The following is a 26,472-nucleotide window of genomic DNA, read 5'->3' as shown; positions in this document are numbered from 1 at the left end:
AGTTATTTAGCAAGTTTTACTGCAAAGGGTGAAATAAGGCCCATACATTTGCTCTAGATGATCATCATACTGCCAAAAACTATTGATTTTGCATTTGACGATCTAATATTCAATTCCTGCCGTTTTAATGCACATGGAAAAAGTATTGTACAGGCAGATAAATCACTCCTATATTTTCTACACAATAGTTAGACTTTCATGGTGATGTTTAGGTAAATGTCACTTTGAGCAGACTCGTAAATGGGCATTGGGGACACACGCTCTCAAGCCCTCTAACCTTCAACATTTAGTTGCCTGACACAGAATCTGTTCCATGTAGTCATATAAATGCAACTACTTCAAATTACATGGGTGCTCTTGGTGTTGTGAGATAAATGAACCATACTCTTGGTGGTGCTACAGGACTAAGGATGGAAAAGCCCATAGACGTTTGCATCTACTTCAGTGTACAGGAAAGGAAATGTAATGAAAAGAAGTTGTTGAAAGTCCAATATTAGTTATCTCATACCCTACCTATTACTAAGCTCTTTCCTCCATTTTCATTTTCTTTGTTTGCTACTCCTCTGCTACTTTTTGCACTTCCCCACAACTGATTCCTATTATCCATTCTTCTTTTATTGTCACATTCCCTAGTTACTCCTGAAATCAGTGAGTTATTTTGACTGATATAATCGGTGGGTTCCCTCCTGTTTGTTCCTAATTTGATTGGAAGTACAAGTGCTGCTCATTATGACGATTCTGTAGTCATTTTTATTTTTTTAGCAAGAACATGTGCCCACTCACAACTGTCTTTTATGAGTTCTACACCATGGATATTAAAGTTATGCTGCACTGTGGTCTGATTGTTATCACATTTACAGAAGATTTGTGTATTGAAATGTTGATTCTGTCCTCCATTAAAATCTAGCTAATTTTATATTTGCCTCCTTTTCTTGATTTCACTGGATTTGTTAACATCCTCTCCGAAAGAAAAGCATCACTAATTTAATATTTAAAGCATGGGAAGAGAAATACATTTTGTGTGAACAAAAGTATGATTTTACTGATACGCTGAGCTTACTGTTTTTCACCTATAGAGGCCTCCTTTTATGCCGCCGCCCATGAGTAACATGCCACCGCCACCAGGAATGATGTTTCCGCCAGGAATGCCGCCTGTAACAACCCCTGCAAACCACACTCCCACTCAAACACCTGCACCAGTTCAAGCCACAACACCAGCCCCAGCCCCAGCCCCAACTTTACCACCGAACGAGGAGCTATGGGTTGAAAACAAGACTCCTGATGGAAAGGTAAGTGTTAATCTACTCCGAAGCCCTGTGCACCCTAGCTCATAAGTCCTACATGTTATATAATGGAGTGGTGCAATGATTCTGGAAGACTGTCATTTCTTGAAATGTATGGCTACTCTGACTAACCATTAGCTCACCTGGATGGATAAGCGAAACATCATCTTTAATGGCTATAGGGAGTTCTGCACATCAAGATTCTCTGGAATATTTTTGTTCTGTGCACTTCCCAGTTGGTTGTTGCTGAAATGTTATCCTGATCTATATCTTTTAGTGGAGGTCCTGCTGTGTGCCTTGGTAAATCAGTTGACTTCCTTCTAGGAATTCAGGTCTGACTAGCACAGTGACCACTTCATTCTGAAGATTGTAATTGTCCCACTATTCTTAAAATCCTTTAGTTAATCAGTCTGTAGTGAAGGTTAAGAGAGGGAAGGAATCCTTCTGTTCCCTCGGTATTTTAATTCATGCACCATACATGGTGATTAGGCTGGTGATAGTCCATGCCAAGCGAAGTGATAGATCCACGGAGAAGAAAAATTAACATATATTCCAAAGTATGCTTAGTTAGAGACAGATATTGGTGTCATCTGTAGCTGTGTCCAACCTGAAGATACAACGGATATTTTAGATAATGGGGTTTAAAAAAAAATATATATAGGCTTCCACAGCTTCATAACTTGATGCCGCTGTGTGGTCGCCATACTCTGGTACTAATGGATAATTTGTGTTGGCTGATTTGAAAAAAAAAAAAAAAAAAAAAAAAAAAAAAACTATTACTGCCTTGAGGCATTCCTAGGATTGTGCAGTGGAGAAGGAATTTTATTTTTGAAGCAACATTAGGCTTGATACCTTGTTGATAGTACATCTAACTTCAGCCTAACTCCACTGAATGACTGCTTTTTGATCCTGAACAGAGAGAGCCTAGCAGTATTTAAGATTCCTTCGGCTTTTGTACAAGGACCTGTGGCCAGTCATATTTAGGAATTCCCACTAACAGTGGAAAAATGTTTATATTTGAGCATCTCAAGTGCATGCGGTTGATGCCTCTGAGAAGTATAGAATATTGTCTCGGCCTACTGAGTCTTGTGTGTGTGAAGCTCCTTGTGAGGGGGTATTCAGCTGAAGTCTCTCCGACAGACATAAGTCATTTATTTATGGAGAAGTCAGTGTTTTTTTTCATCATATGCCAAATAATTTTCCTGTATTGTTTCTTTGCTCTTCCAGTGAATCTGATATACCGTGTTTTAGTTTCCTGTATCACTGTTTACTTTAATTTTTAGTCAGTCCCGGGAATCAGTTTCTAAATTGTTTTGGTTACAGATTGAAAGCTAGCCTGCCTTTTAACATCATAAGCTAGTACCCATGCCCGAGTACTGGCAAAGATAATTGTGTATTTAAAGGGTTACCTGTGTGCTTGCAAACCAGTTTGATCCATGCTTTGTTTTGAGCCCTTTGGTCAACGGAGTTTCCTGATAATTCCAATCTGAGAAATGTTGACGCATCAGTTGTTTTCTTAAAATTTAATCCAGGCCTAACTGGCCTCATTACAGGGAAGCTAAAAACGTTGCTTAAATTGATAGTCTATAGAGTCAGCTTAGTTCATTGAAAGAAGTCTTCAGCTGAGTACTTAAGTGGTGTTTTTTTTGCGCATTGGGGCACTCACTTTTTTAATTTTTTTATTTGTTTTCTTTTTTATGATGAATCCCTGAACCAGAAGAAGTGGTGCTTTTCAAATGAATAATTTACCTATCCTCTCGAGTGGAAACAGTTTAGCAGTCTCATTTTACTTTACTAAGGTGGATGGTGGTTAAACATTCATATACAACATGACGTAGATAACATTAATGTGCATAAAATACAAGCCAGTACCTGAGCACAATCCGGGGCCCGTGGTCTGACCCTTACATTTTTTTTTAGGGTTTGTGTGCATTATGTTTTTGTTTTTACTTTTTTATAGTATGGTGCTCTATCTCGGACTTTACCATATGTTGAAGCACTTCTGGTATTCTTCGGGAGCCTTCACAAGCTGCTACTGATTATTTTCCCCAGTCTCAGTCACTCACAGAAGGGTGCTAGTCAGAATGCAACATCCTAATAATTTGGCTATAATACATGGTATTAAACATAGTTACTTGGTAGCCCTGTGCACGAGGTGTGAAAACTCACTGGTTTGAGTCAAAGTGACTGAAATGTCTTACCACAAATATTGAAGTAAATCTAAAAGCTCGTGCCTAAACTATGGTAGAAGTCGCATTAACGCTAAAAAATTTTGAATGCCAAAAAAACAAGTTCATACGGTAGTCTGTGTCCAGTTTAACAAGGCCCCTAATGTATCTGCTGGTTTGGAAATATGGTGCACAGTCTCGAATTACACAAAAGGGGAAACAAGTCTGGGGCAGAAATGGTCCGAAGTTGTTATAGGTAAAATCAGTTCTACTGCCATTACATTTCCACAGCTCCTTGGGGTGCTCCAAATCAGGGGCCCTTATCTCTGAGTTGGCAAGTTGCAATGCTGATGGCTCCTGCAGGGCTCGGACTTACCCACTTGACCTTCAGACTCAACCTTTGAGTCTGGGAACTTGCTGTTTTTAACTTTATAACTTGACCTTTCCAGAACACCCGAGACTTAATTGACCATTTGTAGGAAGTTGGCTCTGTATGTGCTATTTCAAAGTAAGGAATAGCATGCACAGAGTCCAAGGGTTCCCCTTAGAGGTAAAATAGTGGTAAAAATAGATAATACTAATGCTCTATTTTGTGGTAGTGTGGTCGAGCAGTAGGCTTATCCACGGAGTAGTGTTAAGCATTTGTTGTACATACACATAGACAATAAATGAGGTACACACACTCCAAGACAAATCCAGCCAATAGGTTTTGTATAGAAAAATATCTTTTCTTAGTTTATTTTAAGAACCACAGGTTCAAATTTAACATGTAATATCTTGTTTGAAAGGTATTGCAGGTAAGTACATTAGGAACTTTGAATCATTTCAATTGCATGTATACTTTTCAAGTTATTCACAAATAGCTATTTCAAAAGTGGACACTTAGTGCAATTTTCACAGTTCCTGGGGGAGGTAAGTTTTTGTTAGTTTTACCAGGTAAGTAAGACACTTACAGGGTTCAGTTCTTGGTCCAAGGTAGCCCACCGTTGGGGGTTCAGAGCAACCCCAAAGTTACCACACCAGCAGCTCAGGGCCGGTCAGGTGCAGAGTTCAAAGTGGTGCCCAAAACGCATAGGCTTCAATGGAGAGAAGGGGGTGCCCCGGTTCCAGTCTGCCAGCAGGTAAGTACCCGCGTCTTCGGAGGGCAGACCAGGGGGGTTTTGTAGGGCACCAGGGGGGGACACAAGCCCACACAGAAATTTCACCCTCAGCGGCGCGGGGGCGGCCGGGTGCAGTGTTAGAACAAGCGTCGGGTTCGCAATGGAAGTCAATGAGAGATCAAGGGATCTCTTCAGCGCTGCAGGCAGGCAAGGGGGGGGGCTTCCTCGGGGAAACCTCCACTTGGGCAAGGGAGAGGGACTCCTGGGGGTCACTTCTGCAGTGAAAGTCCGGTCCTTCAGGTCCTGGGGGCTGCGGGTGCAGGGTCTTTTCCAGGCGTCATGACTTAGGTTTCAGAGAGTCGCGGTCAGGGGAAGCCTCGGGATTCCCTCTGCAGGCGGCGCTGTGGGGGCTCAGGGGGGACAGGTTTTGGTACTCACAGTCGTAGAGTAGTCCGGGGGTCCTCCCTGAGGTGTTGGTTCTCCACCAGCCGAGTCGGGGTCGCCGGGTGCAGTGTTGCAAGTCTCACGCTTCTTGCGGGGAGATTGCAGGGTTCTTTAGAGCTGCTCCTTTGGATAAAGTGCAGTCTTTTTGGAGCAGGTCCGCTGTCCTCGGGAGTTTCTTGTCGTCGTCGAAGCAGGGCAGTCCTCGGAGGATTCAGAGGTCGCTGGTCCCTTTGGAAGGCGTCGCTGGAGCAGAGTTCTTTGGAAGGCAGGAGACAGGCCGGTGAGTTTCTGGAGCCAAGGCAGTTGTTGTCTTCTGGTCTTCCTCTGCAGGGGTTTTCAGCTAGGCAGTCCTTCTTCTTGTTGTTGCAGGAATCTCATTTTCTAGGGTTCAGGGTAGCCTTTAAATACTAAATTTAAGGGCGTGTTTAGGTCTGGGGGGTTAGTAGCCAATGGCTACTAGCCCTGAGGGTGGGTACAACCTCTTTGTGCCTCCTCCCAAGGGGAGGGGGTCACAATCCTAACCCTATTGGGGGAAATCCTCCATCTGCAAGATGGAGGATTTCTAAAAGTTAGTCACCTCAACTCAGGACACCTTACGGGCTGTCCTGACTGGCCAGTGACTCCTCCTTGTTGTTCTCATTATTTTCTCCGGCCTTGCCGCCAAAAGTGGGGGCCGGAGGGGGCGGGCAACCCCACTAGCTGGAGTGTCCTGCGGTGCTGTGACAAAGGGGTGAGCCTTTGAGGCTCACCGCCAGGTGTTACAGCTCCTGCCTGGGGGAGGTGTTAGCATCTCCACCCAGTGCAGGCTTTGTTACTGGCCTCAGGGTGACAAAGGCACTCTCCCCATGGGGCCAGCAACATGTCTCTAGTGTGGCAGGCTGCTGGAACTAGTCAGCCTACACAGACAGTCGGTTAAGTTTCAGGGGGCACCTCTAAGGTGCCCTCTGGGGTGTATTTTGCAATAAAATGTACACTGGCATCAGTGTGCATTTATTGTGCTGAGAAGTTTGATACCAAACTTCTCAGTTTTCAGTGTAGCCATTATGGTGCTGTGGAGTTCGTGCAAAACAGACTCCCAGACCATATACTCTTATGGCTACCCTGCACTTACAATGTCTAAGGTTTTGTTTAGACACTGTAGGGGTACCATGCTCATGCACTGGTACCCTCACCTATGGTATAGTGCACCCTGCCTTAGGGCTGTAAGGCCTGCTAGAGGGGTGACTGACCTATACTGGCATAGGCAGTGAGAGGCTGGCATGGCACCCTGAGGGGAGTGCCATGTCGACTTACTCGTTTTGTTCTCACTAGCACACACAAGCTGGCAAGCAGTGTGTCTGTGCTGAGTGAGAGGTCTCCAGGGTGGCATAAGACATGCTGCAGCCCTTAGAGACCTTCCTTGGCATCAGGGCCCTTGGTACTAGAAGTACCAGTTACAAGGGACTTATCTGGATGCCAGGGTCTGCCAATTGTGGATACAAAAGTACAGGTTAGGGAAAGAACACTGGTGCTGGGGCCTGGTTAGCAGGCCTCAGCACACTTTCAATTGTAAACATAGCATCAGCAAAGGCAAAAAGTCAGGGGGTAACCATGCCAAGGAGGCATTTCCTTACACCATTCAAACTGTTCAAGAATACTCACAAGTTAATTGCAGCTAACTGGATGCTACCTCATATCTTGGTGTCTTTGTGGGGCTGGATCTTGGCAAATATAGGCTCCTTTGGAACTACCGGACAGATTGCAGGAATGGCAGGCTCCGCTCTTGCAGTCCTAGCATGTTTAGTTGATAGTTAACCTCTGGGCCCAGATTAATTCTCCGTAGTTCTGGGAAAGCTCAGGTGAAAGGTCCTTGTGTCTCTTGGGTGGCTGATGTCCCCAAGATATTCTCCACAAAGGTTTGTTTGCAGGGGTTTGCTATAAGTTAAGAATCGAGAGACACAGTGGCTTCTTCCATAGTTGAGGCCTGGTCTGAGAGCTGCAGGAAGAATCTTCCACCAGCACATTTATGCCACTGGTGAAAGTTTTTTTTTGTTTCTCTGTGATTATGTGGATAGTCTCTTCTAAAGTTGGACAGATTGCAGTTTGCTTTCTTGAAAGCCCTAATATTTATTCTACGTTGAATAATTTGCGATTCACACAAGTGGACAAAGTACTAGCATTCAGTAAAATAAAAACTCTTCTCCAGACACTATGGAGTTTTGTATCTTTCTTTTGCATTTGTGTTTGGAAATCGTGGTTTCTTAAGGTTGATAGAGGGTTTGTGATCGAGAGCGTTTGTGTTAAACACTTAATTGCTCAAATATAATGTATGAGTTCTGATAAGAAGTTGTGGGTAATTAGGGCCTTAGTTTAGTGGAATGCCAACTGTTGGAAAAAAGGGATGTCACCATTGTCCGGGAATGAGTAGATTTTTTTTCTCTAACATTTGGATTTGATGGACAACTTTGAAGCAATTTGGTACATATCCCAAAAAATTAATGACCAGATTGAGAGGGAGATTTATTTTTCTTTTCTCATTACATGATCAGTGGTGTCTTTTCATGAAATGTTGTGTTGTTTGTTACTTGACTACTTGGTATTCAAAGTTGTAAAAGATCAAGTCTGTATATAAAACAAATGTGTAAATTAATGTGCCTGCTTATGGGCCTGATTTTTTTTTTTTTTAATGATTTCCATTTGTTACGAATTAGCTAGTTTACTTGTGTAAGTTATTTTGTTCCATGCTTTTCTTTTAATTGATCTGTATAATGAGAACAGTTCTTTAAAAAAAAAAATAAATAATGGGAAACTTGGTTCTAACCAATGAGGGTGGCTACAAGATGTGGCGCTGACACTTTTTGCCAAGATCTGTAGATCACTTTGCAACACTGTGGTCAACACGGGTAAATGGTACCTTAGGCAAAATGAAACCAGAGTGACCTTGTCATGAAAGAGTGTGTCTCTCTCCAGCTCATCACAAAATATCAGTTTTGGAGCGGCGGCCCTGTAAATAAGGGGCATTCAGGCTGTTGTAACAGACAAATAGGCAAGAAAGCCTGCAAGAAATGTGTCAATTTGTATAGAAATGTGTAATGTTCTCATTAGCCTCTCTTCGTGCTGCGTGTTGTGTCCCCCTTATTTATTTACCAATACATGTGACATACACACAATGTGCCACTCACTCTCTGTCCAGTTTGGGGGAACAATTCCGATAGTATGGGCAAGGTACTGACTGGTAGGATGTCTACACTCAAAAAGGTACAGGTGAGAAATCCTGGGCCTCCTTCAGAGATGCTGTACTGCCACCAACAGTACTTACTGCTATTGCCTAATTTAAAGCTGCACAAGTCACTCTCCACTGTGGTTAGAGTAAAGTTTGGGTATACAACGTAACTAGTAGAGGCTAGGTTTTAGTATCAAACATTTAAACATGATATTGTTCAGCCTGCTGGGGGAAAGGCAGGTAAGCAAAAAGTGACCCAAAACAGAGGGCTCAGCTTATTATAGGTTTTGGTAGGACGTCTGTTTCTAGAGTGGCCTTTCAGAATTCCATTGTTTTCTTAACAAGAGAAACACTCGGGACTTGATTGTTTTCACCAACAAACGTTGGTCAAAGCCTGTTAAATCATTTCAGCCTTTTAGTACAATTTAAACTCTTTCTTGGAGAGTCATGTAATTGCTTACTAGGCAACACAAGAGAAAGGCTAGAATTATAAGGATAGAAAATGTCTAAGGACTCTATTGGTGCTAAGTTGGTTGTACATTGTTTATTCACTTTATAATGCTGGTGCAGGAAGTACAGTATTCATTTTCAGTGCTGAGAAGACCACTATGATGTTAATACATTTACTTTTTAATGTCTTCTGTTTCCCCACTTCAACCCTTAAATTTACGAACTCTTTCAGACACTTGCTGTGCTCTTCTAAACCACCTCTGACCATCCAGCTTATTTTTTTTTTTCTTTTGCATGTGAGTTGAAGTACCTCCTCTCATTGGTTGTTCAAGGTCATGTTAATTTCTGCAAGTCTGGCCATATGTTCTGATAAGAGAACTGCCTGCATACTGGTGCAGGAACTGTTGCTCAAGCATTTATGGCTAACTTCCGGAAATTCTAAAAGTTGGCCTGATGTAGAACAATCTAATTACTGCTTAGGGCTCTGTTAAAGGATGTCTCATTGAAGGAAAATCGTACATGGGACGCTTTTTCTTAAGCATGCGTATTAAAATCCTATATTTTTGAAGATCTCACAACTTTGTGGCAAATACCCCGAAGGGAGACAATCTGATTTCCTGTGTTATGCAATACATCTAACACCGACTTAGTTTCCACCATAGTGGAGGGCCTGTAAGCATGTGATGAAGCATTTTAAGATAAGTAGAAGTTTCCACTTGCAGACTTAACTGACCTGAAAAATTGTCGTAAGGGGTAGGCACCAAATGGTTCTGGGACCAGGACCAAGGAAGTGGACTCTGGAAGGGATAGGGTGTCTTCATTAAATTATGATTTGACAGCAATGTTCAGAATGAAGTGCAAACAAGAGATGAGTGACAGATGCCTCTGCTCTAAAATGGCATATAACCCTACTTGGAAACATTCATAGAAACACATTTTAGATTTCCTTAACTTCAGTTCTTTGTGGATAAATTCTAAGGCAGCCAGTTTTGCAGAACATTTTTCTCTTAGAATCAGTTTATAACCAATCTCGTTTGACCCAGTGTTTTTTACAGCACTGTTAATTTTTTTCACTGTCCAGGTTCTTTTATCAGTGTATTTGCCAGTTGCTTGCAAGCTGCTTTGAGTTGAATGGAAGCGTCAGTCATTTTCTTCCCTCTGCATTACCACTCAGTTTCTAAATTGTATTACATTTGGTAATATAGGTTTGCTTTGTTGGCCTGCTTAGCTGATGACTGTTACCATGTTGCCACAATATATTAAATCTTATCAATCCAACCTCCAACCCTAAGACTGGTATGCTTCCTGTTTTTAAAAAAAAAAAGATTTTTTTATTGGGTTTTACTCGACTGTTTCACTGAACAGTGCGCATTGAGGTGGTTAAAAGCCATGTTACAGGTACTAACTTGTTTTGGTGAGACTGGAGGAAATAACCATGCATTGAGTCAGTGGTGAAAAATAGGTTAGGAATAGGTTTGTATCCAAGGATGAGACTAAATAGCGGTGTATAACGGGAGAATGTGGCAGTGCGGGGTCTGCGAAGGGAGATGCAAGTGCAGTAGTAGCGCAGTGAGGGAGGTCTGGCAATGGGGGACGCAATAGTTATGTGTGTTGAGGGAGATGGGATATGGAGGTTATATGTATAGCTGTAATTGGTTAGAGGGTTGGTGTGTCTGCCTGTCTGTCAGTCACAGGGAAAGACCATCACTTCTGGTCTGTTATAGGAACTATGATACTAGTTTGTTTTTGCAGATGTCGCATTTCCTCATAACAGAAGACATCTTCAGCCTTCACCCACTTGCGTACTGCACCATGCCAAGCCTCCAATAGTGGGGCTGTGGGGGGGAAACGCCAGTGTAGGGTGAATGTGCATTTCGCAAGGAGAGGCACCAGAGAGGCAAAGTGAATGTGTACCCTATGCTGTTCGCGATGTTTGAAAATGCCTAGTGAGCATGCAGGTGTCGAATATTTCTGACTTCTCATAGGATGTCCTGGATCGCCTTCCAGTAATGATGCAAGGCAGAACAGGACCTAAACGAGGCCCTGCTGTCAGGTCATGAATGGCTTTGTACAGCCAAGAGAAAGGGTGCTGGGCTTTTCCTATTATGAGTGTAGTTGGCATTACTGAGTTGGTTGCAGGTTCCACCTTTATGGTATTCCATAGGGTGCAGCATGTGTGGACGAGTCGTCTTTAAAGAAGAAATTGGCCTGGTGGGAAGCCATAGTCACTCAACGGTTGCTCAACTGGGAGGAGCAGGCTGACGACAAAAAGATTGCCTAATGTGTGAATGGAATGCGCTGTCAAAGGTGTCATATGCTGTCGTGTACAGAAGTTTGGGAATTGCAGGAGGCCAACTAGGGGGTAAGCCGGAGCATACATCAGCATTTCATGTAATAAGTGGTGTATCTGGAACACACATGCTCTGGCCACCACCAAGCGTAGTGTCTGTGTGGTGGGAGGTAAGGTCTTAGGAGGCTGCAAATTGTCCATATGGAGAGGGTGCCCATTCCCTCTCTTCCCCCCCCCCCCCCCTCCCAAAATTGCTGCAGGTCTTTTTCCATGTATTGTCCAGCTTTCACCACGATAGCCACTGCAGCTGGATCACTAGGTAATATGTCTCAAATGGTAGAGCACCCAGACCACATTGGCCTTCCAACAGCCAGGGCGGCTCCTCCACCATGGCAGAGGAGCGTCAACCCCCATAAGAAGCAGCAGCTGCAAAACTTTAAAAATAAAACAATAAACCGTGTTTATTATCTCAGGATGGCCAAACATACATACACAATGAGCTCTCTCCAACCTGGCACCGTGATGCTGGGTTGAAGACATAAGACACAGGCTCCCAGTCCGCCTGAGAGCGCAAAGTTCGGCTGCCAACGATGCCTTGTACTGTTCAGCGAGACTGGGTGCTAGGAGTTCGTAAGGTGCTATAGTATTCGATGTGCAGACTGTCAATTCTTGGTGTTTTGTTCTGGCCTAGATCTCAAATTGTCTGGGCTATGCTGTCTGTAGTTATTTTAGCATTAAGAGCAAGGCTGGTGGGAATGCAGGGTAACTTAACCATGTTCATAAAGTGGCTCTGAGGAGTCAGAGGGCACGATTTATTGAGGAGTAAAAATTGTAGAAGGATTGTAGTATTTCTTTCAGCGTGTGAACAATGACTCCTGTTGGTGCCCAGAGCTTTGTGACCAGGGTCATTGTGTGGTCCTGTTACATCAGCCAGGCCAGTAGGCAACCAGATTTATCTCCATCCCTGTGAACTTTTGTTTCGTGGGCTGTGAAGGGGAAGCGCTAAAGGCACTCTGAAAGTGTATTATATGGTGTTTTGGCCAGTGTGGTATCATGATCTGCCACCTTCTCTAGTTCCACAAGTTGTTATTCAGCTACTGTGACGTCTCAAGCTCGTGTTTTTCGGACACCTACTATCTTGGAGGCAGTGGGAGTACAAGCCATGGTAATGGTATTAACATAGCAATAAGTTTAACAGTTGATTACTTGAAACAGAGTTCTTCCTCTATGAATGTGCTGAGAGGGTGTCATCTTATGAGTGCATCCACAGTTTGTGGGGGGGTCACACTCGGAGGAGTCTGGGAGCCTTGTTGCGAGTCGTCAGCGGGGAGGGTGGTTTTTTTTTCGTGAAAATATGTGGGCCCTTTTTGTTGTCTGTGGTGGCGATGTTGGCCCCAGGTCGGCTGCTGCTTGCAGAGCCAGCTGTTTGTTTTGTGTGATCTGTTCAAGGTTTGGAGGTGTCATCGGAGATAGTCTTGTTGCAGCTTCTGTTCAAGGCTTAGTCCACCGTTTCTTGTGCAGTTTGGGAGGGAGTGAGGGATGTGTTATAGCGATCAGATGTATCCATGCCCTACTGGTGTTCTGCCCATTCTCAGGCATTCTTGGGGTTGGTGAAGAAGAAAGAAACATGATTTTGAGGTGTACTGGAAACAAGTATTGGACTCCTTGTTTATCTAGGTGGCATTTAGCCTCCAAGAAAGTGAGTTGCTGCTGAAGTGCTCTGGTGTAGTCCTGAAACAGCATGACCACTTTGTCTTCTATCCATAGAGGGCCAGCTCCCGAGCTACTCCAAGGAGAGCATCTTGGTCCTTGAAACTTAAAAGTTTCGCTGACCTCTGGCGTGAAGATGGTCCAGGGAGGCTGACTAGCAGGTACTCAGTGTGATTGCTTCAAAGTGAAAAAGGGATTACGTTCTGGCAATTGGGTAAAGGACTTAAACCAGCCTTCTGAGTATGTGATTTGGTCCTGGCCTTCCACCCTATCTGGGAAGCCAAAGATTTTTATGTTGCTTTTCCGCGAGCGGTCTTGGAGGAAAGATCACAGGACATTAAAGTGGCGGACCCGTTCCTGTAAGACCCAAAGGGCACGTTGGTTGTCAGTTGTGATGAGTTGTAGGGTGGCCAGGGTTCTCTCACCATCTGGGACCTTGTCTAAGAGCATGCAGGGATCGTCGCGGAGGAAACTGATTTTGGCAGCCAAATTATCGAAACTCGTTTCTATAGAGACACGTGAGTGTTCGATGGGAGCCAACTTGTCTGATGTGGACATTGACAAGGTTGGCCCTGTTAGCAGAGTGTCTGGGATGGCTGACGGTGGAACTGCAGTCGTTGAGGGCTGTGTCTGAGTAGCTGAGCTGAGCCTACCCATGATATGGGTTCAGCTGAGTTTTGGCTCTCAGTGGTCTCTGGATTACTCTGTGGAGAGCCTTGGCGGTTATAGTTTCAGGGGAGGGTCCTGTCAAGCAATCTCAGCATATCAAAGGGTGCAGTGCTGCCAGGTGACTAGTGCTGTGGATTGGACTGTTGTGAGCGGAGCGGTGACGGCTTTAAGATAGGTGCATGGAGCTAGGAAGTTACTAGTCGGGGTGCAGACCGCATCAGGCACAGGCTTGTTAAGGGAAGTTCGAACGCATGCCCAGGCATGAGAGACTAGGCTAAAGGCTGTTTGGGCATTGTAGTGTGAATCGAGGCATCCGCTCAGTAGGTCCGATCAGTCATGGGTGGCAAACCAGAGTCCTGGCCAGTTGAGATTTCCGGCTGTGTGTGTCAAATAGGGTGTGCCGTGCACTGGTGTCAGGCTATGGAGGGAATCACTCTGCAATGATTGCAAACTACTGGTGGTAGGGGTGCCCTACTAGACCTCAAGGAGGAATGCCCTGGGTCGAGATAATCTGCTGTTACCCTGCTGATGACTGGGATTGAGGATCCCCCTTACATGCTCTGATAGTGCCGACAACGTAGGGTGTGGGGGATGAGAGAGTAGGGGGGTAGGGAGACAAACCGGCAGGTGAGTGGCCTCCTAGATGCTGGCTCCCTCCTGTTGAAGGAAAAGGCAAGGAGGGGCCCCCCTGATTGCACCTCACAGTGAACCCTGACTATAGGCTGTTTAGGCAGGAGGAGATGGGTGTTGCAATGCTCGTTCAGGCAATAGGGTGTGTGTGTGTGGTGGGGGGGCGGGGGCATGGTGCCAGACAAAAAAAACAAAAAAACAAGGCTGTTCTCACTTGTTCAGCGGCTCACCTGGGGGTTGCTGTGGCTTTTTCGGCCATCTGCCACAGTCGTGTTGCATGTCAGGTGCCCGGGTCCATCATCGGGCTCTCCGGGTGATCCCTCCCATTTCTTGGTGTGACAGGTGGGACCCCATGGGTGGAGGGGAGGCCCTCGGTGCACTGCTGATCCTCCCAGCAGTTCCATCCCTAGGCCCACACGGCCAGACGCAGATGAGGCTGTGCTTCAGTCAGGTTTGACTGCTCTAGTCACTGGAGCGAAGGAAGGTGCTCAAGTGCGGCAGTAGCACAGCATGAAGGAGGTGAGACCAAACCCCCAGTGTTTGCAATGCCGGGCCCCTGGCCAGGATGAAAAGCGATGTGCAGGTCACTCGGCGGAGCCCTATGTATCAATCCGTCAGCATTTCTAAAGTGTGGCAAGTCACTTGTGAGTGTCTCAAGGTGCTGGAGTTGCTAGCTGCTTTGCAGTGGTCTGTTTATTTGATCAGCTATGTCTTGAGTTATTTTCTGCATTCCCGAAGCAATGCAGCTTTCCTGAGGTGCTGGGGAAGGTAATACCAGGCTTCGGCTGCCAGGTGAGAGATGGAGCGTTCTCCGCTGTTGGATCAGTGGATCCAGGTGGTGTCTGCGGTGAAGAATGAGGCGGATCAAAGGCATTTGGTCATTCCTTTGTTGATGTATGCTGGTCCTTTGTTGTGCAGGGCTTTGTATGCATGGGTCAGCATCTTGAACTGGCATCTCTTCTGGATCGGGAGCCAGTGTAGCGTCTTGCGGTGCAGGGTTGATGTGAGATTCCTTCTTACTTCTTGTGCAGGCTGAAGATTCTTCTCCCTCAGAGGATGCACAGTTAGGTAAATGTTGCAATTGCTAGAAGGAGCTGGAGAAACAATGTTGCAGAGCAAAGTCATTGCTAGAGTTGCAGATTGTTGGTTCCTGGAGGGTCCAGTTGCACTCCCGGTGGCCAGAAGATGAAGTAAACGATGCAGAGGAGTCCTGCTGGAATTTGTTATTTAAAAAAAAAATATCTAAATCTTTTTAATTGTTTTTCAACAGGTGCATACCACATTCGGACGGGATACATACAGTAATAGTAATATCTCTTCGTAGCACCCTGTTTATCAGAAAGTGATACAACTAAGCTATCCTTCTCCGTCCCTCTACAGACTCAGTAGCATACCGCCAGACTAATCGGCCCATAAGGCATTTCTCATCCTTAGGCGTCCTGGCCTCTTTGCCTCTTATTTTGCCACCAGCCCCATCTTGTGACCCAACCTGTGCATCTTCAGCTATTAGGCTCCTGGACATCCAGTGAATAGTATGTCTTTCAGGTCACCCAGATCTTCCCAAATTTCCGAGGGCAGCCTCTATTCCCATATGTATCCTGCTTTGCCATCATAAATCCATCTATTCCTCTTCGCCACACTTCCACCTCTGGGCCTACCTCTGATCCCCATAATAGGGTGATATCTCTTTTAGCCACCACCAGCCCAAGGTTACAAAAAAGGATGTGCGCCCCGGACAGGTCCACGTCATTGGCGATCTCTAGAAGAATTAATTTGGGGTCTAGAGGGATCTGTTCCATCAGTATTCCTGGTAACTCTCCACAATCCTTGTCCGATAGTCCTGTATTACCGGGCACCCCCAGTTAGTATGTATAAAGTCTCCTATTCTAGTTATGCATCTAAGACATTCTGGGTATTGCGACTTACCCATCTCATGTAACCGCTGTCTATCATAGTAGATCCTATGCAAGATCTTAAACTGGATCAGTCGCAACCTTGACCGGATAGCCACCTCTCGGAGGAGCATCAGTGCAGCCCTCCCAATCCAGATCCTCCATTTCCCCTATATCAAGTTCCCATCTTCTGCATAATTTAATTAGGGTTTCCAACATATTATTATTAATAGTCTTATACACCATGAAAATTGCTTTGGAGGCTAGACTCTGTCAGCAGTCTGCCTTCTAACCAGCAGTAGTCCGATATAGTTTCCCCAGATAGACCTCCCACCCTCCAAGCATCTCTCTGTCGGATATACTGAAACATTTGCTTTGCACCAAGCGCATAGGCGGCCCTAAGCGAGTCATAAGGACTCCTCTTTCTATCACATCCCCAATCTTGGAAATGCCTACCCGCTCCTAAGCCTCAAAGCCCATCTGCTTGTTGATTTCTAGCAGCCAGTTTTCCTCCCAGAGGGGAGTCATCTTAGTGGGCCTACAATACAGGGAGTGCAGAATTATTAGGCAAATTAGTATTTTGACCACATCATCCTCTTTATGCATGTTGTCTTACTCCAAGCTGTATAGGCTCGAAAGCCTACTACCAATTAAGCATATTAGGTGATGTGCATCTCTGTAATGAGAAGGGGTGTGGTCTAATGACATCAACACCCTATATCAGGTGTGCATAATTATTAGGCAACTTCCTTTCCTTTGGCAAAATGGGTCAAAAGAAGGACTTGACAGGCTCAGAAAAGTCAAAAATAGTGAGATATCTTGCAGAGGGATGCAGCACTCTTAAAATTGCAAAGCTTCTGAAGCGTGATCATCGAACAATCAAGCGTTTCATTCAAAATAGTCAACAGGGTCGCAAGAAGCGTGTGGAAAAACCAAGGCGCAAAATAACTGCCCATGAACTGAGAAAAGTCAAGCGTGAAGCTGCCACGATGCCACTTGCCACCAGTTTGGCCATATTTCAGAGCTGCAACATCACTGGAGTGCCCAAAAGCACAAGGTGTGCAATACTCAGAGACATGGCCAAGGTAAGAAAGGCTGAAAGACGACCACCACTGAACAAGACACACAAGCTGAAACGTCAAGACTGGGCCAAGAAATATCTCAAGACTGATTTTCCTAAGGTTTTATGGACTGATGAAATGAGAGTGAGTCTTGATGGGCCAGATGGATGGGCCCGTGGCTGGATTGGTAAAGGGCAGAGAGCTCCAGTCCGACTCAGACGCCAGCAAGGTGGAGGTGGAGTACTGGTTTGGGCTGGTATCATCAAAGATGAGCTTGTGGGGCCTTTTCGGGTTGAGGATGGAGTCGAGCTCAACTCCCAGTCCTACTGCCAGTTCCTGGAAGACACCTTCTTCAAGCAGTGGTACAGGAAGAAGTCTGCATCCTTCAAGAAAAACATGATTTTCATGCAGGACAATGCTCCATCACACGCGTCCAAGTACTCCACAGCGTGGCTGGCAAGAAAGGGTATAAAAGAAGGAAATCTAATGACATGGCCTCCTTGTTCACCTGATCTGAACCCCATTGAGAACCTGTGGTCCATCATCAAATGTGAGATTTACAAGGAGGGAAAACAGTACACCTCTCTGAACAGTGTCTGGGAGGCTGTGGTTGCTGCTGCACGCAATGTTGATGGTTAACAGATCAAAACACTGACCGAATCCATGGATGGCAGGCTTTTGAGTGTCCTTGCAAAGAAAGGAGGCTATATTGGTCACTGATTTTGTTTTGTTTTTGAATGTCAGAAATGTATATTTGTGAATGTTGAGATGTTATATTGGTTTCACTGGTAATAATAAATAATTGAAATGGGTATATATTTTTTTTTGTTGAGTTGCCTAATAATTATGCACAGTAATAGTCACCTGCACACACAGATATCCCCCTAACATAGCTAAAACTAAAAACAAACTAAAAACTACTTCCAAAAATATTCAGCTTTGATATTAATGAGTTTTTTGGGTTCATTGAGAACATGGTTGTTGTTCAATAATAAAATTAATCCTCAAAAATACAACTTGCCTAATAATTCTGCACTCCCTGTATGTGCTGTTCCCATTGTAGTCTTTCCAACTTATACGTGGGGTGGTCCTGCAGGGGGGCACAGCCATTCATTAATCTTTATCAGGTGGGCCGTCCAGTAGTATGCTTCTATGTCCGGCAGAGATGAGCCCCCCCCCATTATACTGATTTCTTTGCAACATTGAAGAGCAACACGAGGGTGTTCCTTTTCCGAAAGAAAATGCCGTATATCCTGTGCCAGGGATTGAAAGAAGTCTAATGGGACTTGGTAGTACGTGTTTTGCTGAACATAGAGTACGTTCGGAAGAGGGATCATTTTAAACCTAGCCACCTGCCTGATCAGGGTGAGTGGAAGACCCTCCCAACGCTCTACATCTGTTTGACAGGTTCCTGCCACCTTCTCCAGATTACGTTCACAACTCACGTCCGTCTTGTGCGTCGTATATATTCCTATATATTTAAATCGTTCTCTTGAATACTGAAGCACTTCTCCTGGGGCTGATGATGGACAAGCGAGGGGTCACTCCCTTTTCCATTGTCCAGTTTTGTGCCAGAGCAGGGAGCTGGAGTCGCTGGACTGGTGCAAAACAGTTTATACCCTTGAAATCATATCCGTGGCCCCTCCCAAGCCATGTAACACCTATTTCCACTAGAGATTGTGTTACCGCTATCTCCCACAGGAAAATCTCTGTTCTGCCTTTTTATCTGCCTGAGCTGGTCAAGCAGCAGGAGGGCAGAAGCCAGTCTGAGGGGTGGCGGCAGCGCAGGCTGCCTGGAAAACCTCAGAGCACTAGTAGGAGCAATCCTGGGGGTCCTCTAAGGAGTCCACAGAGTGCATGGAATCATATAACCCATACTGGCAACAGTATTGGGGTATGATTCTGACATGTTTGATACCAAACATGCCCAGGTTCGGAGTTACCATTATGTAACTGGACCCAGCTGTGTCCAGTACATGGGTAAAATGGGTTCCCTGCACTTATGAAGTCCAGTGTAATGGAGCCGGAGTTCGCAGGGGGCACACCTGCTCATGCAGGTTTGCCCTCACATACAGGTACCTACACCCTGCCCTCTGGGCTAGGAGGCCCTGCCATAGGGTGACTTACATTGACCTGTAGTGAATGGAAGGATGCACCTTTTCACACAGGCTGCAATGGCACGCCTGCGGACACATTTTGCATCGGCTCCCATGCGTTGCACAATACATGCTGCAGCCCATGGGGAACCCCTGGTGCCCCAATACCCTAGGTACCCAAGTACCATATACTAGGGACTTATATGGGGGCACCAGTATGCCAATTGTGGGGGTATGCTAAGTCCTAAGCAACCAAATTTAGGAGAGCACAGTCAATGGGGTCCTGGTTATCAGGATCCTACTGAGCACAGTCAAAACACACTGACCGCAGGCAAAAAGTGGGGGTAACCAAGCCAAAAAGAGGGTACTTTCCTACCAAGACCACAGCAAAGGCCTCCCTCTCTGTGGCCTACCAGTGCCTTTCCCTGGTTTGGGGGGGGGGGGGGGGGGGGGGGGGGTGGTGTCATCCTTCTACTAATAAAAGCTACAAGTTGGGCCTGGCCCTCTTCATTCAGTTGAGATAGTACTGCCTCTATCCCTACCTCAGAAGTGTCTGTTTGCACAATAAATTGCTTGGAGTAGTCAGGGCTTCTTAGTAGTGGAGCAGAGCACATGGCCTCTTTAAGGTCATCAAAAGGTTTTTGTCAGCTAGCTGTCCACAAAACTTTCTAGGGCATCCTTTTGGATGTGAGTTCTTTTAAGGGGGCTACAATAGAGCCATAATTCATAATGAACCTCATATAGTACCTTGTCAGGCCTAGGAAGGCTCTGACTTGGGTTTGTGTGGTGGGTTCAGTCCAATCCAGAATGGTATGGGTTTTGCCCTGTAGTGGTTGAATCTGGCCTCCACGTACCAGGTGGCCCAGATAAACCACTTTTCCCTGTCCTATCTGGCACTTTGAAGCCTTGATAGTGAGGCCTGCTCTCTGCATGGCCTCCAGTACATTTCCAAGGTAGACCGGGTGATCCTCTCAGGTGGAGCTAAAGATAGCTATATCATCAAGGTAAGCTGCAGTGAAGTATTCCGGGCTTTGAAGAACTTTGTTCACCAACCTTTGGAATGTGGCAGGTGCATCCTTTAGTCCAAAAGCCATCACCGTGAAGTGATAGTGCCCACTAGGAGTGGAGAATGCGGTTTTTGGTTCGGCATTTTTTGACATGATCTGCCAGTAGCCAGGTCAAAAGTGCTCAGATACTTGGCAGAAGCCAGTGTATCTAAGCTCATCTGCCCTAGGGATAGGATGAGCATCTATTTTAGTCACAGTATTAAGACCCCTGTAGTCCACACAGAATCTCATCTTTTTTACCATTTTGGGAGTGTGGTTTTGGGACAAGGACTACAGGACTAACCCAGGGGGCTGTCAGAGGGCTCAATAACTCCCAGGACTAACATCTTTTGCACCTCAGATTTATACACTCCCTGACATAAGGCTGCCTGTAAATTTTACTCTTAACAGGCAGGCTGTCACCTGTTTCAAGGTTGTGTTCACACTATGTAGTTGGACCAGGGGTTAGGGAGAACAGTTGAGAGAACTGTCACAGAAGGGGTCAAGTCATCTTTTTGTGACTCTGGCAGTTTCCCATCACACCTCAGTCTACTCTATTGTGCGAGAAGAGGTCAGGGAGAGGGTCACACTTTTCTTCCTGTCCCTCATCAGTTGCCATGAGCAGGGTCATGTCAGACCTATCGTAGTAGGGTTTCAGGCTTTTCACATGAAGCACCCTGTGGGGGCTTCTAGAAGTACCTAGATCAACCAAGTAGGTGACCTCACCCTTTTTTTTCCACAATAATGTGTGGGGCACTCTGTGTGGTCCACTCCATTTGTCTTTGAGTGCCCTAGGATCCACAGGTTCCAGGACCCACACTTTCTGTCCTGCTGTTTTAATCAGCACAGCCTTCTGGTCATCAGTTGTTTTTGCATCTCTTGGCTGGCCTGACGGTTTTTGGAAGCCCTCTTCATGTGTTCGGTCAACTTAGATCTGAGGTGTAGTACACAATGTCCTGTTTTGGAGGCTTGAGAGGTTGCTCCCAGCCTTCCTTTACAAGAGCAAAGGGGACCCCTATTAGCGTGTCCAAACAGAAGTTCAAAGAGGCTGTAGCCACTCCCTTCTGAGGAACCTCCCTATAGGCAAAGAGGAGGCATCCCACCACCTTCTGAGTTTCTCAAAGAGTCCCAATATCATGCCTTTGAGTTTTATTAAACTGCTTCAACTGATCCATTTGTTTGTGGATGGTAAGGGGTGGTAAATTTATAAGTTAAACCACACTCCTTCCACGTGGCTTTAAGGTAAGCAGGCATGACGTTTGCACCCCTGGCTGATAGCACCTCATTAGGAAAACCCATCCTTGAGAAAATTCCCAAGAGGGCTTTGGCTACTGCTGTAGCTGTAGTGGTCCTAAAAGGAATGGCCTCTGGATATCTGACCACCACCAGTATAAATCTATTACCAGAGGCCTTTGGAGGGTCTAGGGGGGTCAACAATATCCATCCAACCCTCTCAAAGGGCACCCCAAACAATGGTAGTGGGATTAAAGGGGGATTTGGAGTGCCACCTCTTGCCACTGGCTTGACAAGTGACACAGGAGCAACAAAACCCCTTGGTGTCTTGTGACCAATGGGGCCAGTGAAAGTGAAGCACAAGCATGTCTCATGTCTTGCTTTGCCCGAAGTGACCTGCAAGGGGAATATTGTGTGCTAGAGTTAACAGGAACTCCCTACACTTCAGAGGGATAACCAGTCACCTGGTGGCACCAGGTTTAGGGTCTCATGCTTCTGAGTATAGGAGACCGTTATCCCAGTACATCTTGTGGGTGCCACTGATATCCCCTGCCTCGTGTACTGCAGCTTGCTGCCTTAAGTCCTCCAGTGTGGAACAGGTTTTCTGTTCCATACGGAGTTCCTCCCTGGTGGGCCCACTGCAACCCGGAGCTCAGCTGTGTCAGCTTGGAGCTCCTTTGGTGTAGGTTTCATCCAAGGAGTAGATTCTTCTCTCTCAGGAGTTGAATCCTCACTGGAGGCTGTAGCAGGGGGTATCTTTCTACCCTTTCTGCTCTTTTGTTTAGGAGCCTCCTGGGCCATTGTTCCAGGCTACAGGGTTCCTTGTACTTTTTTTTTCTTGGCCTGTACTCTGGTGAGGACAGCGATATGCCCAGGGATGCCCAGCGTTGCTACATGGTCCTCCAATTCCACTTCAGCCCAAGCTGAAGTTTCCAAGTCATTACCTAGCAGACATTCTACAGGTAGATCAGAGGACACTACAACCTTTTTAGGGCTAGTAATGACCCCCCCCCACCCACCCACCCACCCCTTCCAGCTGAAATCACTAACTGCCATGGGGTGGCACAAAGTGTTATTATGAGCATCAGTCACTTGGTACCTGTGACCAAGTAGGTGGTGCTCAGGTGTTTCAGTCTCCATAGTAACCCTGGCACCCGTGTGTCCCTGTAGGCCTCAACATTATTGATTAAGGGATGCTGCCTGTACTTGCCTGTGTTACGGTGACAGGCAGCTAGGATGGCAATGTCAATGCCTCTATCCGAGACCAATGCAGCCTCAGTGGACACTCTGATCCCATCTACACTTTTGGGCTGATTACCACTATTGTTAATACCACCACTCCTGCTATTGCTAGGGGCACGAGAGGTAGAATTGGTGTTAGTAGGGGGGGAGGGGATTGGTGCCTTTCTTAGGACAGGAGCTGTCTCCTGCCCTTTGGCCTTTGTTTCTACAAATATAGCACCAAGGCTTTTTAACATTTTAGGAAGAGGATTTATTCCCACCCCTAGATGGGTTTTGTGGGCCAGATGAAGACTTTAGTTTTATCTTAGTCCCCACCCTTAACTGATGCTTACCTGCTTTCTTCTTTTTGTGGTCACCTCCTATGTGACTTTTTCTACTCCCCTAGGTGCAGACCCACTTGTCTGCCTTTTTTCCTAATTCTTGGGGAGAGGTCAGATTAGAATCCACCAGGTACTGACGCAGCTGATCAGATATACAGTTATTCAAAATGTACTCTCTCAGAATCAAATTGCATACGCCCTGGTAGTCCCTTAGTTTTCTCTCTTGCAACCAGCCTTCCACAGCTTTCACAGAACAGTCCACAAAATCTACCCTATCTTGGGAGGGCTCCTTTTTGGTTTCCCTGAACTTGATCCTGTATTGTTCAACCAAAACCATCCAACAGTGCACTTTTTAGAGATATATAGTTGTCTGCATCTTCCTCTCGGACAGTGAAGAGTTTTTTTCTCTGCCTTTGTCAGAGAAGGAGAGCCACACAATTGCTATCCACTGTCTTTCGGGGACCTTCTGCACTTTACAGGCCATCTCCCAAGCAGTCAACCATTTGTAAATATCATGTCCCTCCTTGTAAGGTGGGACTATTTTGCTGAGATTCCTAGAATCCTAAATGTCCTCCTTGATTCTGGTGTCCCTAAAGCCAAGGTTGCTGCCCCCATAGGATGCTAACCCCAAACCCTGTCTGTCCCTTTCCACTACCAAGGCCTCCCTATCTAGGGCCAGTTGCTGCTGCTGCAGCCTCAACTTGACCTCCCCCAACCTCCGTTTCCTAAGCTCCATGTCCAAGGAATCATCCCATGAGGTGGAGCAGTAAGTCCCCCTCAGATACAAAGGAGACATGGGTGTTGACAGAGAAGGATCCATCCCTCCTCCTGGGAACTCTCTGAAACAACCCCCTAGGAGTGAAGGTGGACCGACAGACATGACTCTCTCACTACCTGCAGTGCTCCTAACAGGGCTGTGGTGTTCCCCAGGTTCTTCTTGACCCTCCCCAGTGTAGCGTCAGTCTACCTTGTCTAGGACAGGAGGGTCAGTTTCTACTTCTTCTTCCTCCTGGCTGCCTCTATTGTCCTGGGTAGCCTGGAAGAGTAACTGTAGAAGCAGACTCTTATTGGGGATTTTTCCTTGTTTTCAGTTTTCTGGTGACACACATCCCTCAGCTCTTGGAAGGTAAGACCCTCCTAGTGAGAGTCTGGGGCCTGAGAGTTGTGCTGTACTGGAGACATTCTTGCCAGAGTGGTGTAGGTGTACTTGACTACTTTAACAACTAGGCTCCCTAGGAACGTTTGGAGCAAGGGCTGTGCTAGACACCTAGCTTACCCAAGCTTAGGAGACTAGAAATCCTGACTTGACCGGAAGCCATTGTAGTAATATATATTGTAAATATCTGTTCAATGGCATGTGTAGCTGCAGATACACATGCTATGCATTATTTCACCATCTAGTGTTGGGCTCAGAGTGTTACAAGTTGTTTTTCTTTGAAGAAGTCTTTTCGGAGTCACAGGATCGAGTGGTGACTCCTCTCGGTCATATTGCGCATGGGCATCGACTCCAATCAGTAGATTTTCTTTCCACTGTCTGGTTCGGACTTGTTTACTCTCGCTCTGAGATTTCGAATCGGAAACTTTAGAAATCTCCTTTAGTCGTCTGTATTGTTTCAGTTGTGTTTCCATCCAGCCTCGAACCGATAGTACCGTTGTAATCTAGATTTTGCCCTTTTGGGCGCATGCGCCAGACTCTGGCCTATTCGGGCCTACCCCGTGGAAGCCTGATGGATCGGACTCCATTTTTGATTTTGCCCTCAGTGCCACGCAAAATTCCTCTACACAGACCAATACCTGGTTTGTAATCTGTGTCTTTCTCCCGATCACAAAGAAGAAGATAGTGAGGCTTGTTGATCGTTTCGATCCAAGAAGACCCTGCGTGATCAGAGCCCTAGAAGATTGGAGATGGCGTCAAAGTACAGAACATCTCGACGTCATGGAAGAACAGGCGCAGACAGCGGTCTCCATCGAGACACCGACTCCGAACAATAATCGGAAGAAGATAGGCCTATCACTGCTGGACAGCACGAGTACGTCTGCCTCTACGCCCACATATAAAAAAACAAAAAAACATTGAAGGCATTGGGTACACCACTGCCTGAGGGCCATTCCTCCGTCGACATCTGAGTCGAGTAGATCTGTCGAGTTCGGTGTCACTCTAGTAAGTGTCCTCAACGCCCTGTTTCGACGCCGAAACAACCGACTCCATTTTCGGGACCGAAAAAGCTTCCATCTTCGGAACCGAAAAAAATCTTCTTATTCAGAAGAGCAAGGACTTTTGAGCTATCTCAGAGTTTGAAATCACTGCAGGAATCTTACAGACCTTCTGATGAAGACACTGAGATTCAGCCTATCCTTGAGGTTATGGATGAGAGACAATCCGGGATCCACATCCACAAAGAGACTGGCAGAAATATTACTGCACCTCCTCTGTAAAGCAAAAGGAAGCTGGCTTTTCAAGAACATTTAGACACTGTTCAACCACCAGCAAAAATGTATCTTGCACCTGCCCCTACTTCTCCTCATTCACCACAGCTTTCATTTTCACCTCCACCCACTAGCCCACCACCGTTGCCTTCACCAACGCATTCACATGGGGATACAGTGGATCCTTGGGATCTATATGACCCAGATCCTATTCTTGATAATGACCCTGATTTCTACTCCTCCAAGCCTTCTCCACCAGAGGACACTACTGTATACACGCAGGTTGTTTCCAGGGTAGCTACTTACCATGGGGTGCTTATGCACTCTGAACCCCTAGATGAGGATTTCCTGTTTAACACACTATCCCACCACTCACTCTATATATCAGTACCTTCCTATTTTACCTGAAATGGTCAAACGTGCAGGCCCAATTTTTAGCAAGACAGTCAAAGCTAGAGTAATTACTCTATTGACAAAAAATTCAAACATGCTCCTACAGACACTGATTACATCACACACCAAGTTCCTCCAGAATCAGTGGTAGTGGGCGCGCCTAGAAAGAGGGCTAATAGTCAATCCTCCAGGAATGCTCCTCCCCCTGATAAGGAGAGTAGGAAATTTGAAGCTGCTGGCAAGATTGGCCACACAGGCGGCTAGCCAATGGTGAATTGCAAATTTGCACGCCCTGCTAGCCAGATACGATAGAGCCAACTGGGACGAGATGCAACAAATCCTACAGCACCTCCCAAAGGAATATCAGAAAAGTGCACAGCAGATTGTAGAAGAGGGTCAGGCCAATAATCCGATAAGGTCTGCCCTTGATGGTGCTGATGCAGCAGCCAGAAGTGTCAATACTGCCATTACTATAATGGTTTTAAACAAGAAACAAGAAATCCAGCAGGCAGTACTTTTTTTTTTTTTTTTGGGAAATCGGTTTATTGGGATTATCAGGTACTATACAGTGAATATAATATACTGTCGGATCTGTTTTTCAGGTTACGCCACCTGAGAACAGCTCTACACTTTTTACAATATGTTAACAGAACTGTTACACAACATTTAAAAATTAAATGTAGATGTACAAAAACGTCATAAGCTATGTAAAGAAAAATAAAAAATGAAGAAAAGTAGGGGGCCGCTCGGTGGGTGATCCACGTTTGTGTGGTGGATGGCGGGAAGAGAAGGGAGACAAGAGGGGAACAGGAAACA

The 26,472-nt window shown here is 45.8% G+C and overlaps 1 protein-coding gene across 2 annotated transcripts in view; it reads left to right on the top strand.

Moving 5' to 3' along the window:
• TCERG1 (transcription elongation regulator 1) overlaps nt 1–26,472 on the top strand; it is a 737,036-nt gene that overhangs the window by 39,904 nt on the left and 670,660 nt on the right. For both annotated transcript variants that reach the window (XM_069244676.1, XM_069244675.1), the window contains exon 3: nt 1,077–1,289. In XM_069244676.1, coding sequence (XP_069100777.1) covers nt 1,077–1,289 — 213 coding nt within the window. The remainder of the gene's footprint in view (nt 1–1,076; nt 1,290–26,472) is intronic.

The sequence above is a fragment of the Pleurodeles waltl genome, chromosome 7 (genome assembly GCF_031143425.1).
Source record: "Pleurodeles waltl isolate 20211129_DDA chromosome 7, aPleWal1.hap1.20221129, whole genome shotgun sequence".
Taxonomy (NCBI): Eukaryota; Metazoa; Chordata; class Amphibia; order Caudata; family Salamandridae; genus Pleurodeles; species Pleurodeles waltl.
Note: the sequence above shows the minus strand (reverse complement) of the source record. Positions and strands in the feature narration are given on the sequence as shown.